Here is a 15,477-nt window from a genome sequence, read left to right as displayed (position 1 = left end):
AGATTGCCCTACTTACAAGATATTCCAATCATAGAGGAAACAGTTAAGGGTCCCTATATTTCACATTTGATGAGATTCTTGGGACTTTTTAATAAGATAAATGCAATCAGTCTCTCTTCTCTGATCAGAGAAAGTGCCATGTTGAACAGCATTCGTGATTAGAAGCCAGCCAGCTTCCAGGAAACGAGAAAGTGCAAAACTTTCACTCAAATGCTACAGCCCTCTGACCATGCTGGTGCCTGTCAGGGGAAAAAAGATGTTGGGGGGGGGCCGGGTGCGGCCGCGTTTTCTTCTTTTGACATCTTGCAACTCTGAATGGATGATGCTGATGCATAATCAACATACTGTTGACTGCACAAATTTCCGCTTGATAATTTCCAAAATGATGATGAACTCAAGATAAAACTGGATCTGGTCCATATCGTAGCATAGGAGGTGGATCAACTCTGCGAAGGAAAATTAATAAACACTTCTTAAAAACCCATGGAAGTTAAGAAAAATCTTCTCTAACAAAACATTATGTTCAGTAAATGCAGGGGCTTAATTAACAATATGACACCCATTTTCAGTGATCCTCATAAGAACATGCAATTCCAAGCATGCAAACTTGTATCTTTAAAGTGTGAAAGAGCATCAGTCCATCATTACTTCTAACCTCCAGGTTATCGACAACCCCAACAGAAAAGTTAGATGGCATCCACACAATGCTGACAAGAATTAGTAAGTAGGTTACTGGCAAAGTCATCATAGGAGCAATTATGATTAAATGTCAAACCAAAACAGGAGAGATCTGCAGATTATAGTAGGTTCGCGATTTGTTAAAGAAGCAGCAAGAGGAAGAACGTTTGAGAAAGTAATTTCTCCATAAGAAGGGATGCTCAAACAGTCTGCACAAGGCAGCACCAGATTACTCAAATCATTCTTTTTAGGTTAAATGGGAAAGATTTAAGGATTACATTCGAGCTGTGTTGTTACCAAAGCACCACAATTGGAAACTTCAGTAGTTTATTTCTCCACCAGCAGGAAATACAAAAATTAACACATAGCTACACCAATTCCTCAAAACTCATTCTTGTCAGATAAGTTCGTATCTGTCTGCACTAGAAAGTCAGCCATCAACTGTAATTTATGCTCATAGAACAATATGCAAGGCAATGCATATTTCTTGGATATTGAATCTATTGCAAAGGACAGCAGTGATGGAACATGTGAAAAAGAGACACAAGACTTTTATAACAAACATCAAGACTTTTGATTAAAACAGTACTGAATTTCAGTATGGCAACAAGCAGTCAAGAGAATCAGTAATAACCAGAGGCCAGAAACTTGGAACATTCTAAACCGACTTCGTCAGTCTTCAATAATTCAAATTACTTCTCCACAAATAAATTTAATTTATTGATGGATCGCCCAGTGAAAAGTATAAATAATAATAGGGCAACAAAACAGATTATTAGAAAATGTATTGCATGCTTACCTCTGTATAACTTTGAGTATTCCAGTGCCTATCTGCATTGGGATGCCCATGATGATGCACTCAGTAACTCCCTCAATCTTGTCATCCCTCCCGTTAACAGCAGCATTGAAAAGATGATCAGCTGTCCTCTCAAATGAAGCCAGCATCAATATACTCTTGTCCATTTTTTGGATTCCAAATCTTGTGATGCCAAGAACTTCCCCCTGATACAATAATAATGTAAATGCAGTTATATATTGTCCTAAAAAAATTATGTACAGAAAACCAGAGGTTCAAAACATAATCTAGATTTTCATTATAGGAAAGAAAAATGGAAAAGAAAAACTAATTTTCATTTTTAGTTTCCAAGTGACAACAGGCAATGAATGTCAACGAAAAACCAACCCTAAATGTCATCACATCTGCTAGAAGCATCATATGGCGTCTGTCTATGGTCATTCCATGATGTTCCATAGTTTGTGCTATCTCATCGATTATGCATTTTCTTGCAGCTTCAATTCCCAATATCTGCTCCATTTCCATTACATGGTTACTCCATGTGCTCCGTCCATCAATTCCTTCAATGCCCATAACTGCTTGGAGCCCCGTGCTGAGAACATGAACAAGACATTTCTAACAGTTAGGAAGAAGTAGCTCTCAAAAAGTAGAAAATGGTGAAGGATGCAATAATTTTTGTAACAACAATAAACATCACACAAACGAAACGTGTTTGAAGAACTATCCATCAACATGTTAAATTCCATTTTTCTGCTTTCATCTCCTTCCATACCCTTTCATTTTGCTGCTGGAATTTAATTGTTCCATCACTTAACTCAGATTGTAAAAGTCTATATTCCTTCATCAGATTCAATTTGTACATCCAATGCCTCATTGAGCTCAAGGTAATTACACAGAAGTACACCACATCAAGCAGCTCCCTGTTATAGCCCTATTTCTCCTAATCATAAGAAACCTTATTTTCTTCTTTTGCACTTTGTGTTGTTTTTTCTACTGTATTCCTTTCTTTCCCCAGTTCCCTTGTCTTAGTAATGAGCAAGTGACTTTTTTTTTTTTTTAAATTCCTGCAGTTCTTTTTTCTTTTTGAGATAAAAATATAATCCTCACCCTTCCCCAGGAGTGGGTGATGGGCAAGGCTAACTTCAATTACGTTGTAAGTTACAAAAGAAATATAAATCAGACATGATTGCCAAAATAAGTTAGCATCGATTTCTATCCATCATTTTATCCAAAATATACTATTTTATGGTATGCATACAGCACAAGTTGCAGGTTTGAGGCACATTAAAACTACTTCAAAGAGACAAACAGGGCAATTAGTTTTAATCACAGCAACAACAGAATGAAACCTGTGGAATCTAGCAAAAACCATACTAACCCTTCTACAAGCAACTGGAAATGCTTCGTTGTCTCTCCTTCTTTCTGATTTTTCTTCTCTTTGTTCTTGTCATAAACAACAGTGCGTTCAACAGTTTTTATGCCCTATCACCCACGGACATTGAAATAAGCACATGTATTCTCTCAACATCTCCAATCACAAAGATAAACTAAAGCCTCACCTTTACCACAACCAGTGGAAGCAGATTTTTAAGAGAATGAAGTTCAAAATGAATTTGACTTCTATCAGCTGGAGGAACAACTTCCAATTTTCTACCATCCAAAACCTTCACATGCTGCAGAGTAACATAACAGGAGATGTTAAGAATCCAGAGTGACAGTGTCAAGACCATAAATAAGAAATCTGACCTGCTCCTTTAGTTTAATTTTCGGAGTTTGCAAAATTGATTCTTTCACAATATTTGCATCTATATACAATTCTGCATCTAGGATTATTTCCATGTCAAGGGTGATAACAACTGATGCTGATCTTGAAGTAATTACAATCTTGATGCTCTTAGCAACCTACATTACAAGAAGATAGTCAACTATGAAAACAAATAAACCATATGAGAACAAGTAGACAATAGAAACAGCATTGCTTTTTGTTTTTATGAGATCATAAACAATGGAAGAAGAATCCAACAGCTAAAGGTCCAAGACCTCAAGACATCCATGACGTATAATATGTTCTGAACAGAATAAATTAAGTGATAGATGTCACAAGATCCACGACTACATAAATTATAATCCAACTGATGAATAAATATTCAGAAGTTATAACAAGAAGAAAGATGGAAAACAAGACAACCATAATTCTTCTGAATAGATTATTTCATACCTGCCCTAGAACGGTTTTCTCAATTCGACCTTTTACTATTCGTGCAATGTTCGGATTATCATCAAACTCAAGTTCTGCAGTAATTACGGGAGTACTAATGTTTTTGGCTGCATTTATGATTTCTTTGATACGAGGAACTCCTTGTGTAATATCTAAAACAATGTTGAGGAATCACACTAACAAACCTTTTAAAAAGACCCAAAGCGACATTAATTAACAAGAAGGGCATAAAGAATAATAAAATCAATGAACAAGGATACTCATGCTTGCAACTCCAGCAAAGTGAAATGTCTTCAGCGTCATCTGTGTCCCAGGTTCACCAATACTCTGAGCTCCAATAGCTCCAACGGCAGTTCCAGCTTCAATTACTTTAGAGCGATAACGGGAAATGCAAGTATTAACAAAAACCTATTACGTTGTAAAACAAAGACTATCATTAGAGGCTGCCATATTTTACTAATCATGTAATAACAAGAAAAATACGTTAAGAGGGCTGGAGTATCAGAGCATTTAAATACAAGAACGGATGAGATCAACCCATGGTATGGATATTACTCCCTCCATCAGATAATCAAGTTCCCTTCAGAAAACCAAAAACTTCAAGAAATTCAAATTTCAAAATTCTCATTCCAAAACTATCCACTTAATAAATGAAGTGTAAAGGTACAAATTGCTATGTGGTTTTTGAAGGTAATTTTGGAAAATGAAATAATAATTCTATGTACTGGAAGGTTGATTTTGGGACAGCTAAATATGAACAAATGTGCTTATTCATCATGGCACAAGGAAGGACATACATGTGTGTCTGTACATACGCATGCACAAACATATTCACAATAATTCATGCATGCATTACTCTTACCTAAGGTCTTTTTTTACCACGCCATAGTATATATGATATATATACACATACACACACACACACACACACCACAACACAACCACTCTGTGGTTGGCATGAGGAGACACAAGCAACAGAAAACAGGACAACGCATGAAGGAATTATTTACACAATGGCAATAGTTACCTCCAACTGCCTGTCAGATATACCAGATATTTTATGGCCAACTTTCTCAAGTATCTCACTCTTCTGTGCACAATTGTTAACCAATTTCATTACTCTGTCTAGTTCATTCGTCTGACTTTTAAGGAACCCTTTCAGAGATTTTTTGAAGGCTTCAGAGCAAACCCCAGCAGGATCATGTTTAGCAAGCTGCTCTTCTAACATTTGCATAATAGAACCAGCGTGTAAGTATTTCTGTTCTATTGTAGGACAGGTAGCCTGTAGATGGACATCAAACAACATAGTCAAGTTCATCCACCCCACCAATTACAATATTTACAAAACGTGCTGAGCGGGACAGGGTTCCACACCTTTACTTTCATTAACAATCTGTCAAAATTCAGAGGAAATCCACTTTTTCCCTCCATATATGCAGGATCCATGCCGTCATCTCCATAAATAAATTGAACTATACATCCACTTGCATTGCGAACAGTGTTATCATAATGAATGCTCAAGTCCTCCAATGCTTTGATCAGTCTGCGAGACATGTATCCTGTCTCAGCTGTTTTTACCTGCAACAGTCAAAATGAGTCAACAATACTTATTTGAGCCCAACCATACCTCTCTTTCAATCAATGAGAATTTATTTCAACTCTTCAGATATAGGTATATTAGTACCAGTACTGGATTACAACAATTCCATAAGATAATTCTGAATGCCCCAATATGATGCTGAATTAAAATAAACATCTTACAGTAGATATGATATGGAATAAACAAATTCAAAACCTGAAGCAGATTATTGCTTTCAACTTGTATCAGTAATAAAATACCAAAACCAAAGCCAGATGTAATCAAATTAAAACAATAGTTCAATCAAGTAATAATTCAGGTCTATGTCCATAACTGAAAATACATAATAGATAGATTTTTCCATAGAGTAAGAGATCAATCTAGTAGTCCCCACTAGTGAAATAGTCCCTCCATCCAAATTTACAGGTACATGCTGAAATTGCAGAAAGTTTAAGATGATTGGCTTAAAATGCATGTACTCAAGTTTAAGATGTTTTATCTTTGTAGTTGTCTACATTTAAAATAAAGGGAAGCATTGTTAAAAAAAAAAATCATAAGTGATTGTCTACTTTTAGCAGTGAACCAAAATTTTGGGAAAGTGGTCCAGGCCAGAATGTAATTAAGCACAAATAAGCACACAAACACATGTACAAACGGCCCACAATATAAAACTACACCAAAACAGATTTCCTCACAACAATTTCTATGAACAAAACTTTAAAGGACATAAAAAAGAAGTGAAAAGAGATCATTTGTACAGCTGTATCCACAAGGCCTTCTCGCCCACCCATCGTGTGAAAGAAAAACTCTGTAGCCGTCAAACCACTGTAGAATGAATTTGCAACAAAGCCTTTAGCCTGCAAAAAATCACAAACTTATACGCTCAGAACTTCATCATGTTTCATCAAAATCTCCAATATTGTTTTATGAGAAGATGCAAGACAAACAATTCCATGAATACCCAGATTTGTCAATTGTCATCAAAATTTTCAATGTGGTTTTATGAGATGAAGAAATACAAAAAGCATCTTCTTTCAAAATTTATCACCTCAATCTATCTTTGCTGTTCAAAGCCATATAAGGTGGCGTTTGGTACTTTACAATGCAATATGATTATAGGTAATTTGATTGCAAGCAATGTGATTGGAGAAAATATAGCATTACAGTGTTTAGTATACAAGCAAAATAATGATTAAAATACAGAAAAAATAATATTGTAGCGTTTGATTTACAAGTACTTTGCTTCGAATGTAATGTAATTTTCAAAATTACCCTCATTTATTAAAATGTAAGTTTTATATACTTGTATTTTTTATTGTTAATTTTTATATAATATCATCTCTTACATATATTTTTAATGTCATATATTTTATTTTCATTTTTTAGTATAATCTTATATATTTTATTTTAATTTCTTTAATATAATTTTTTATATTATATATTTTATTTTAATTTCTTTTACATATATTATATAAATTTTAATTTCTTATATTTTATTTAATTTTAGTTTCTAATTCTTATGTTATATTTTATTTTAATTTTTTTATTTTAATTATAACATTACAAAAAACTTTTAGCAAAGTAATAAAGTTGAAGCGTAAAAATATCTTTGATACACATTACATCTCTTAACAGCGGTCTGTTGCAAAACAAACACTGCAATGTAATTTAATCGGATTCATTGCAGAGAATGTACTCTCACTTCACTCATACCAAACGCTACCTAAATGCAATGATCATTTTAAATATATTTATCTCAATTTCGGAGAATGCTGATGGTATGCTGCCATGTATTACTAAATCTACAAAAGGATAAAATATGCCGAATTGTGCATTCACCTAATATAGGGGAAATAAATTCATCTTTTGGATAAAAAACCACAACATGAATAAAGAATAATCATCTTGCAACACTGCATTTCACTGCTATGCATTCATAGGCCTTTCATTTCAAGAAAATCCTACAATTACATAGCATAGATTTGGAGAATATGCAGCAGACTTAGGGTCTATTTGGTAACCCGAAAATAACTTTCTACGGGAAAAATTTTTCTATGTAAAATATTTTACAGGAAAATTTAATGTTTTCTATTATTTGGATAAACTATATAAAGCATTTTTTGTTGTTTGGATCATCCTGTGAAAAATATTTTCTGCCATCACTATGAAAAATATTTTCTACCATCCTATTTATAAATAGGAGTTGATTACAAAACAATGGTGCTGTTTGGTTTTCACTAATTTAGAATCAAAATTAGGAATAAAAATGAAAATGGGCAAAATCAATAATGATATTTTCAAAAACATTTAATCACACATTAGTAATGAAAGTAAGCTATATAAAGAAAACTTCAAAAAATTTTCCATCTCATCACTTTTATACCATAACACTATAAAAATATCAATATTCATCAATAGTGTACAACATCCAAAAATATACTTATAAATGTATATTCATCAAATGACGATCATTAAAATATTTTCTATTATAATCATTAGTAACATTTATTCAATTTATAAATAAAAATTTTAATTGCATTGAATGATTTCATTAAAAGAAATATTTTTTAATTATAATAGCATTGAATAATTTAAATATTAATATTTTATTTTTTTAATATTTTAAGTTAAATATTCATCAAACTTATACTCCTAGGCTTAATATAAGAGTTTTTTTTTTTTTTTTGTTCTCTGGAAAGTGTCTTACGCCCCTTAAGGGAGTAAGACATTTTACGTGGCCAATGGGTGTTTTTCCTGTTGAATCATAAAATATTTTACATTTAGAATAAATTTTGTGTCTTCCAAACAAGCATAAGTCCTAAAAATATTTTCCCGAAAATATTTTATGTCAAAACAAACAGACCCTTGAATACACTTTGATTATTCAGGTTTTTTATTTGGCAGAAATGGTTTGAAGTATAGAACTCAAACAGGTGGTGGAAAGTATAAGTATTGATATAGCTTTGCTGGAAGCAGAGGATTAAGTTGCAGGAATGATCTGGATAGCAGCTTTCATTATAGGTTACCAGGTTGTTCACTTAACGGTTGTTGAAGGGTCTCAAGGCTATGAATAGATTCAGGTGTTTGGAGAATGAGGAAACCAAGGCTAAGTTGGAGTTAATTCAACTATCACAGTAGCAGGGATAAAATAAAGATATATTTGATAACAGAAAACCACTGTAAGAAGGGGTTGCCCAGCAACTACACTGCCTCAAGCCCCAAATATCCTAACTAGCTCATAGTTTCATAAAAGCCTAAAAATGCATACAGAATGAAACTATTCCTTACACTAGATCCAGAATGTAATTAGTCACCAGCCAACTAACTTAAAGGGAACAAACACAGAGAATCAAACCCTAGAATCCCTATGCTAGAGACATCAAAAAAGTTAGAAATTATATTCCATCTTATACGCATATCAACTTAACACAAGCTATTCCAAATAACAATGACATGTTAATATAATACAGGATATCATGAGAAATAATACTCTGAGAAGTATTAAATCTTTTTCCTTGTTTTATTTCAAAGACACTAAAATCAATCTCTAAGCATAAGTTCTTGCACAATTAACAAAGAAAATTAGGTTCTCAGAGCTAAAAAAATGTAAAATAAACTTACAGCAGGGGTTTTCGATCCTCTATGAAAATGAGGAAGGCTACGATCTATGAATCCATTAGGAGCACGACGACCACCAACTGACTGCTGACCAACACATGCAATCATTTGACTTATATTTATAGCAGAACCCTTGGAACCACATTGCGACATGATCAATGGACTGTTTCTCCAATGTAGTTCTTTCATGCATACCTGTTTCAAAGCAATTCTCATAAACCATCAACAAAATAGTCAAGTAATCATCATTCCAAAAACAAATGCATAGTTCCACATGTATGGAAGATGATATAAACACAAAAGATTAAAGGAACACAACTAAGTTTTCTAGCAGTGACCATTTAACACGTTCAAATAGAAATTAGAATACACTACAACATAGCCCCAATCATTACCTTCCCCGTTTTGTCCCGAATTTTATTCAATATTGCAGTTACATTAGCTTCTAGTGTTTGAGCAGCATCACAACCAGGTTTAGGCTCTAGTTTTCCTTCATTGAACATCTGTATCTCTTCATCACATTTCTTATAATCTCCGGAAATTGTTACTGCTTTCTCATCATTCAACCTTTTCCCCGGTTGGACATCATCAATTCCAATTGAAAAGCCGTGATTCCCTATCCATCGAGCACTGCATAGAAGCATATAAAGATAAAATATTTTAACAGAAGAACAAAGAGAATACGAAATCAAATTAAGACCTGAAATTACATTAAACGCAACAGAATAAATTGGAAAGTGAAAAAAGATTCTGCAGAAACAGGAACATGTATCATTCATGTGACTGCTATAAACAATACGAAATCCATGTTATATCAGGCTAGACTAAGATTTTAAAGAAAATTTTTCACGAAAAAGAATGGAAAAATTATGAACTTGCCCTCACAAAAACATGAAGTACTTGCATTAGCATGGAGTCATTCAAACAACCAAAATGTTCACATATGAACTTAAGAAACGATGACAGATGAAATTTGGCAACCAAAATCTTATTATGATTGGTTACCTCAGTTTAGCTAGCCGATTCATGCAGGCAGCAGCAGCATGTGCATTGTAGTCCCTGAGAAGAACAGAATAAAGTCCATCCTTGTTGCCATTTCCTGGATTCATTTTGGAGGATATAAGAAATTGAAAATGTCAAGAGCCTAACCTGAAAATTATTGTTCTTTTGTCCACATAAGTCAAGCCAAAGAGCATTTCCAGAATGTTAAAAAAAAATAAAATTAAAATTAAGCAGTTAACAAACTTCGAAAACAACAATTAATGTCTTACATTAACTATTGGCATCCGAAACAATCCAAACAGATAGAATATGAACAATGCTTAGAATGGTCACTGGAGACTATTCTACTGGGTTTCAGCCTGTGTTTAGTTCATCACAGAAGAGTTCAACAGAGTGTGGGCCCCGTAACCTACTATAAACCCATAATAGGAAGGGGGAATCATAAATAGGCTAGACACTACATCCAGTCCTAATCCTAAAGCAATTAGTAAAACCTAAGTTTGCCCCATTAAGAGCCACCCTAAACCCCATCAAGCTCTAAACTCGTGATCATGTAAAAGTGGCCATACAAGCCAATAGGACTCATTTCAAATATATCAAACAAGAGCAAGAAAGCAGCTCTATCATACACTGTACACAGAGGAAACCAGAAAACAGCAGAAGAAAATAAGAAAGATAGATAAGAATAAGCTCCTCCACATCTATGGGCAACTAACAGTGTCTGTGTGTGACAGGCTTTCTTCCTTTCTAATTCTAAGGAACAAACTGAAAGGAACAAAGCAATTATAGTTAACATAAAAGTTTAGCCATGGTGAGTAATAGATTAAAAAATGGAAAATCTCAAATAAAAATATGCTCTAGAGAATGTCTAACACAAATTATATTCTCTTAATTTCACCTAACCAAAAGAATGATAGAAACTTTGGAACAAGAACTGTATTCTCTTCTTTCAGCATGCAGTTTTGGTCTAATTTTTTATTGAGTAACATACAAAATCAAAATTACAAAGTGACAGATTTATCTCACCCTGATGATACTAGATGTAGCTGGTATCTCTCAAGTCTCATGATTATTAAACTAATCTACGAGATGCTTTGCCAATGCCCATTTCTATGACTCAATAGAAAACCTAACAAATGAGAATCATATTTGAGGATAACAAATTAAAAGAACATGAGATTATTGATTACATGCTGAACATGTAGGAAAAACTAAGAAATAAGCAAAACCTCACCTAAAGTAGCCTTCCCCAGTTGCCCACATATAAGCTCACTATTCCGAATATAGACAAATCCGTCGTCAGGGCACATTGTTTCTACTTCTATTTCCTTATTTCCAATCCTTTTCATAATCTTCCTGGAGTAGTTCCTCTCCTTAACGATAAGATTCAAGTAGACTCTCACACTTGCATGTGGGCGTAATAGAACACTAAACAATTGCTTACCAGTCCAAAGCTCTATTGGCTGCATCACAACAATTGAATTCAATAAAAAATAGAAAAGCATAAAGCAAAAGTACTACACAAGGGTATCAGCATTTACCTTAAGTAATGCTGGAGTCGGCAAATCTATAAGATCCATGCCATCACCCATATAGGAGCATATAAGAGAAAAAGCTGCACGGTCATAGAAAGTATCCTTCCTTGTAATGAGAAAGGAAGATGTTAAAAAATCTTGAGTGGAAGCAACCAAAATTTCTCCATTTTTTGGCGTGCATAAATTATTTTGCACCTGGAAACACAAACAACAATTCATAAGAAATTTTCAGATTTATCTAAATTTTCAGGAAAAGGTGTTCAGTAGCAGTTCATATGTTCATTTCTGAACACGTTTCCTATCACACCATTATCTTTACTGCGATATTATGGTTCATCAGTGGAAAAACATTTTAAAGACCAGAAATACATATCAATTTGAAGCAAGCTGAATGGGAATTAAAAAAACTAAACACATATGATATCCACGGGCACAATTCCTAAGATAGTATGATATAAAAGAATTTACCCCCATCAACATGAGTGCCTCTGTTCGAGCCTCTTCTGTTTGCGGGACATGCATGTTCATTTCATCACCATCAAAATCAGCATTATATGGGTTACAAACAGACTCATTGAATCGCAATGTTCTCCACGGCATGATTCTCGCCTGCATTCATGGCATGAGGAATATAATGAACCAACAACTTGGAGAAAGAACAGAATAACTACATGCTGCAATTTAGTACATCCACAACTAATAATCACCCTATGGCACATGATAGACATTCTATGCAAGCTTGGCTGTCTATTGAAAAGAACAATATCTCCATCTTCTAAATGGCGATCAACTACACAACCGAATTTTAGTTCATCAGCAAGACGCTTTCTGTAATCACCTATCAAGAGCCTGCGGCATTAAATTTAAGCCCACATCATTAGCAAATGAAGCAATTATCAATATTAATATTATGACAAACGTTATAAGATGCAAGAGTGATGAACCTCGCTGAACCATCAGGATATCTGACCATCCTTGCACCAGGGTATTTCGAAGGGCCATTACGAACACACTGCCTTAGCTTCTCTATATTGTGACTGGAAACACGTTCTGGATAAGTCAAAATCCGAGCCATATGGATTGGGATAGCCACCTGAACCATTAATTCCTTCAGAGGACAAATAGACCAAGATTTCAAAATCCTAAAACTGCTCAAACATTACTAGGACACCCAACCTCAGTAATTTTCAGATTGGGGTCAGGTGATATAACAGTCCGGCCAGTATATTCAACACGTTTGCCAGATAGGTTACCACGAAAGCGTCCATGCTTCCCTTTGATGCGCTGAACAAAACCACTCAGCGGCTTTGACACTTGCATACTAAATGGAACACCACGAACATCACTATTAATGTACTGTGCAACTTCAACTTGAAGCATCTCCCAGCCACCCTAAAGAAAAATATTCAGCATAAGACATCACATGTGATATTCCCGGAGAAGAAAAAAATATCTAAATTAATAACATTTCTCAGCACTCAACAATTTACTAACTAGCCTTCAGCATTCCTACTATAACAAAACACCTGCAACCATACTTGTTCTAGTCCTACTTAGCCTCTTTAATATTTAGCCTTTAAAGTATCTCTCCAGGCTTTAATTCATCTAAAGGATAAGGAAAGGCAATAAGACAAAACCAAATATGATTACAATAATAGCATTCAACCAGTTAACAAAGAGACGTTTCAATGGTTAAAGCTCGGGGCTTCCCACTAGAAGGTCTGATGGGAGGTGGCTATGACTCCCTCTTGTTGTGTACAGCAAGGCCCAATGGGACTCCATAAATACAAACAATAATGATAACAGATTCTACATTGACCTAAATTCCTGCAGGTACCTATTAGGTATCAGAATCCATTTCCATACCAGACATTTGAATGCAGCATTTGTTTCTACTAGTTCCTGACGAAGGCTAGCATTTGCCTGAATAATTCGTTTCAACCTCTCAGTAATGTCATTTTCATTGCTGCAACATGGAAAGAGGAAAATTGTAAAAATAATTTATACTTTTATCACCTATCATTGCAGCTACTACCAGAGACAAACATAATGTGTGGCAAACAAAAAGGGAACCTCTGTGACCCATCCATAATGACCGAAGGTCGGATAGGTATAGGTGGCACAGCAATATTTGTAATGATGAGCTTCTCAGGCCTATCAGAAAGATATAGCAATTCGCAATCCTGTGAACAATGAAATGCAGAATATCTCGTGTTAAAACAAAGTCAAGAAGTGCAAAAATTTTATAAAAGATCAAAACAAGAAACATTTCTTTGTTTTCTATTTAAAATGCATGCTCCAATATTGGTTTCCAATACATGAAACATGTGATAAAATTTTGCAAGCCAAAAGAGCAGAGGGTTATACCAAATCAGTCATCCTTTTAAAAAGAGAAAGCACTTTGACAGGGTTTAGAACATAAGTAGCAACGTTGAAGGACGCCTTGGACTCCTTTGTGTGTGAAATTGCTGATCTAAATTCTTCCAAACTGTTGTCATTAATTTTTGAACGATCATGAATAATGCCCAACATCGCCACAGCCTTCTTCACCGTACCTACAACCGTCAAACAGAAAAGTAGTTCGTACCTGGTTCATTTCATACAATCATAATAGCCTAACAAATCCAATATAGCAATTACCACAACCAGCTTGGATTCTTACATCAATGAAAAAGATCTAGCCATTTTAAAATAAAACAACCTCAAGAAAACCCTATATAGCAATTACCATAACCAAAGATGAGGTTCATTTCACTTTTAAAGATGATAAATACATCACGTCAGACAATTATATTTATGTTAAAGGTAAATATAGAATCCAAACCATTTACATATCCACATCTCCAGCACTTCACAGCTTTACTACTTGCCATAGCACTACACTTCTTCACGATACTTTTCATTATATCACCCTTCTTTAATGCATCGATCTTCGGACTTCTCATCCTCTTCAGATAATCTTTGCATAATTTCTCATCCAAAAGTATACGAGAACAAGACTGTACACAAAATTTCGCAAGCAATAATAATCAACACCGCGCTTCAATTAAATAAAATCACAATTCAAAAATTTGGGTCACATTTTTATTACCTTACAGATGCACTTTAAAATGTCTAAAATTGTACTTAAATATCCAACATTATAAACAGGAAGGGCAAGAGATAAGTATCCGTAATGCCCTGGACAATCCGCAAAATTTCCATCGCAGGTTGAACATTTCCCGCTTTTATTTGCAGGACCCTAAAAAACCCATAATGGAAAAAAAAAGTAAATTAAAACTAGAAAAATAAAATAAAATTACTCAAAAAAAGAACAAATAAATACACAGTGGAAAAAATAAAATTACGCAAAAAAAAAAACATGTAAATACACAACGGAAGTAAGTTTTAAGTACCATTCGGGGATCCAATAAGCCGCCTTCGATGGGGCGGCTTTTAGGATCATAGTAAAGAGCTTGATAAACTTGAACTTCGGCAGCTTTGGATATCTCCGAATCTGATAACATAGAGAATTGAATGCTTTGTCTGCATACATAACAATTAAAAACAACATTAATAATTTTAATGGAAAATTAAAAAATCCAAAACCGAAAACTGAACGAAATACAATTAAAAAAGAGAGCGCGGGTGTCACATTTTTCGTGGCCCAACATCTTCGATGTACGGCCGCTTCGTAAACACTATATCCTGTGATTTTTGCTGCATGTTCGATCAAAAACGAAGAATTTTGAGGGGAAAAAAAATGGGAAAAGAAACGGAGAAACGAAGGGGTTTAGGGGCCTGGAAGGTGAGGGTTTTAGCCTAAGTTTCTGGGCAGAATGAAATACTAAATGAACTTGGGAGCTCTTCTTTGTAACTGTTTCAGTGAAATTTGGGCTGGGCTAGCTCTGGTCGGGTCGGGTCGAGAAATATAATATATAAAAAGAATCCAAAAGCAGTGCCTCGAAACTTTTGACGTACAAATTATGGGCTTTACTTTTTCTCAGACAAATGGAAGCTCGACCTTAGCACAGAAGGCTTGGGCCACTTTGGGGCCCTGGTGAATCCGCCC

General features: G+C 34.6%; 1 protein-coding gene across 1 annotated transcript; it reads right to left on the bottom strand.

Moving 5' to 3' along the window:
• Positions 1–32: 32 nt before the first annotated feature.
• NRPC1 (nuclear RNA polymerase C1) lies at positions 33–15,231 on the bottom strand. The gene is made up of 27 exons (XM_021423764.2): positions 15,061–15,231; positions 14,822–14,951; positions 14,518–14,667; positions 14,251–14,425; positions 13,794–13,981; positions 13,500–13,609; positions 13,293–13,392; positions 12,603–12,818; positions 12,371–12,519; positions 12,134–12,275; positions 11,895–12,035; positions 11,433–11,621; positions 11,126–11,354; positions 9,895–9,988; positions 9,285–9,519; positions 8,893–9,084; positions 6,030–6,128; positions 5,067–5,270; positions 4,720–4,974; positions 3,953–4,100; positions 3,693–3,844; positions 3,221–3,376; positions 3,034–3,147; positions 2,853–2,956; positions 1,862–2,066; positions 1,478–1,680; positions 33–446 (listed from the first exon to the last, which is right to left on the bottom strand). Exons 1-27 carry the CDS (start codon positions 15,129–15,131, stop codon positions 395–397), a joined length of 4,203 nt encoding a protein of 1,400 aa, XP_021279439.1. The 5' UTR covers positions 15,132–15,231; the 3' UTR covers positions 33–394.
• Positions 15,232–15,477: the final 246 nt, after the last annotated feature.

Source organism: Theobroma umbraticum, unplaced genomic scaffold (assembly GCF_002168275.2).
Source record: "Theobroma umbraticum cultivar Fairchild unplaced genomic scaffold, ASM216827v3 scaffold_95.0, whole genome shotgun sequence".
NCBI lineage: Eukaryota > Viridiplantae > Streptophyta > Magnoliopsida > Malvales > Malvaceae > Theobroma > Theobroma umbraticum.
This window is presented reverse-complemented; position numbering and strand designations above follow the sequence as displayed.

Bases quoted from the DNA above. Each gene is read 5' to 3' on its own strand.
- NRPC1 (XM_021423764.2), bottom strand. From the start codon at position 15,131: ATGCAGCAAAAATCACAGGATATAGTGTTTACGAAGCGGCCGTACATC. The intron at 14,668-14,821 runs GTACTTAAAACT...TGGGTTTTTTAG, and splicing joins GCTTATTGGATCCCCGAATG to GGTCCTGCAAATAAAAGCGG. The intron at 3,377-3,692 runs GTATGAAATAAT...CTTGTAATGTAG, and splicing joins AGAAAACCGTTCTAGGGCAG to GTTGCTAAGAGCATCAAGAT.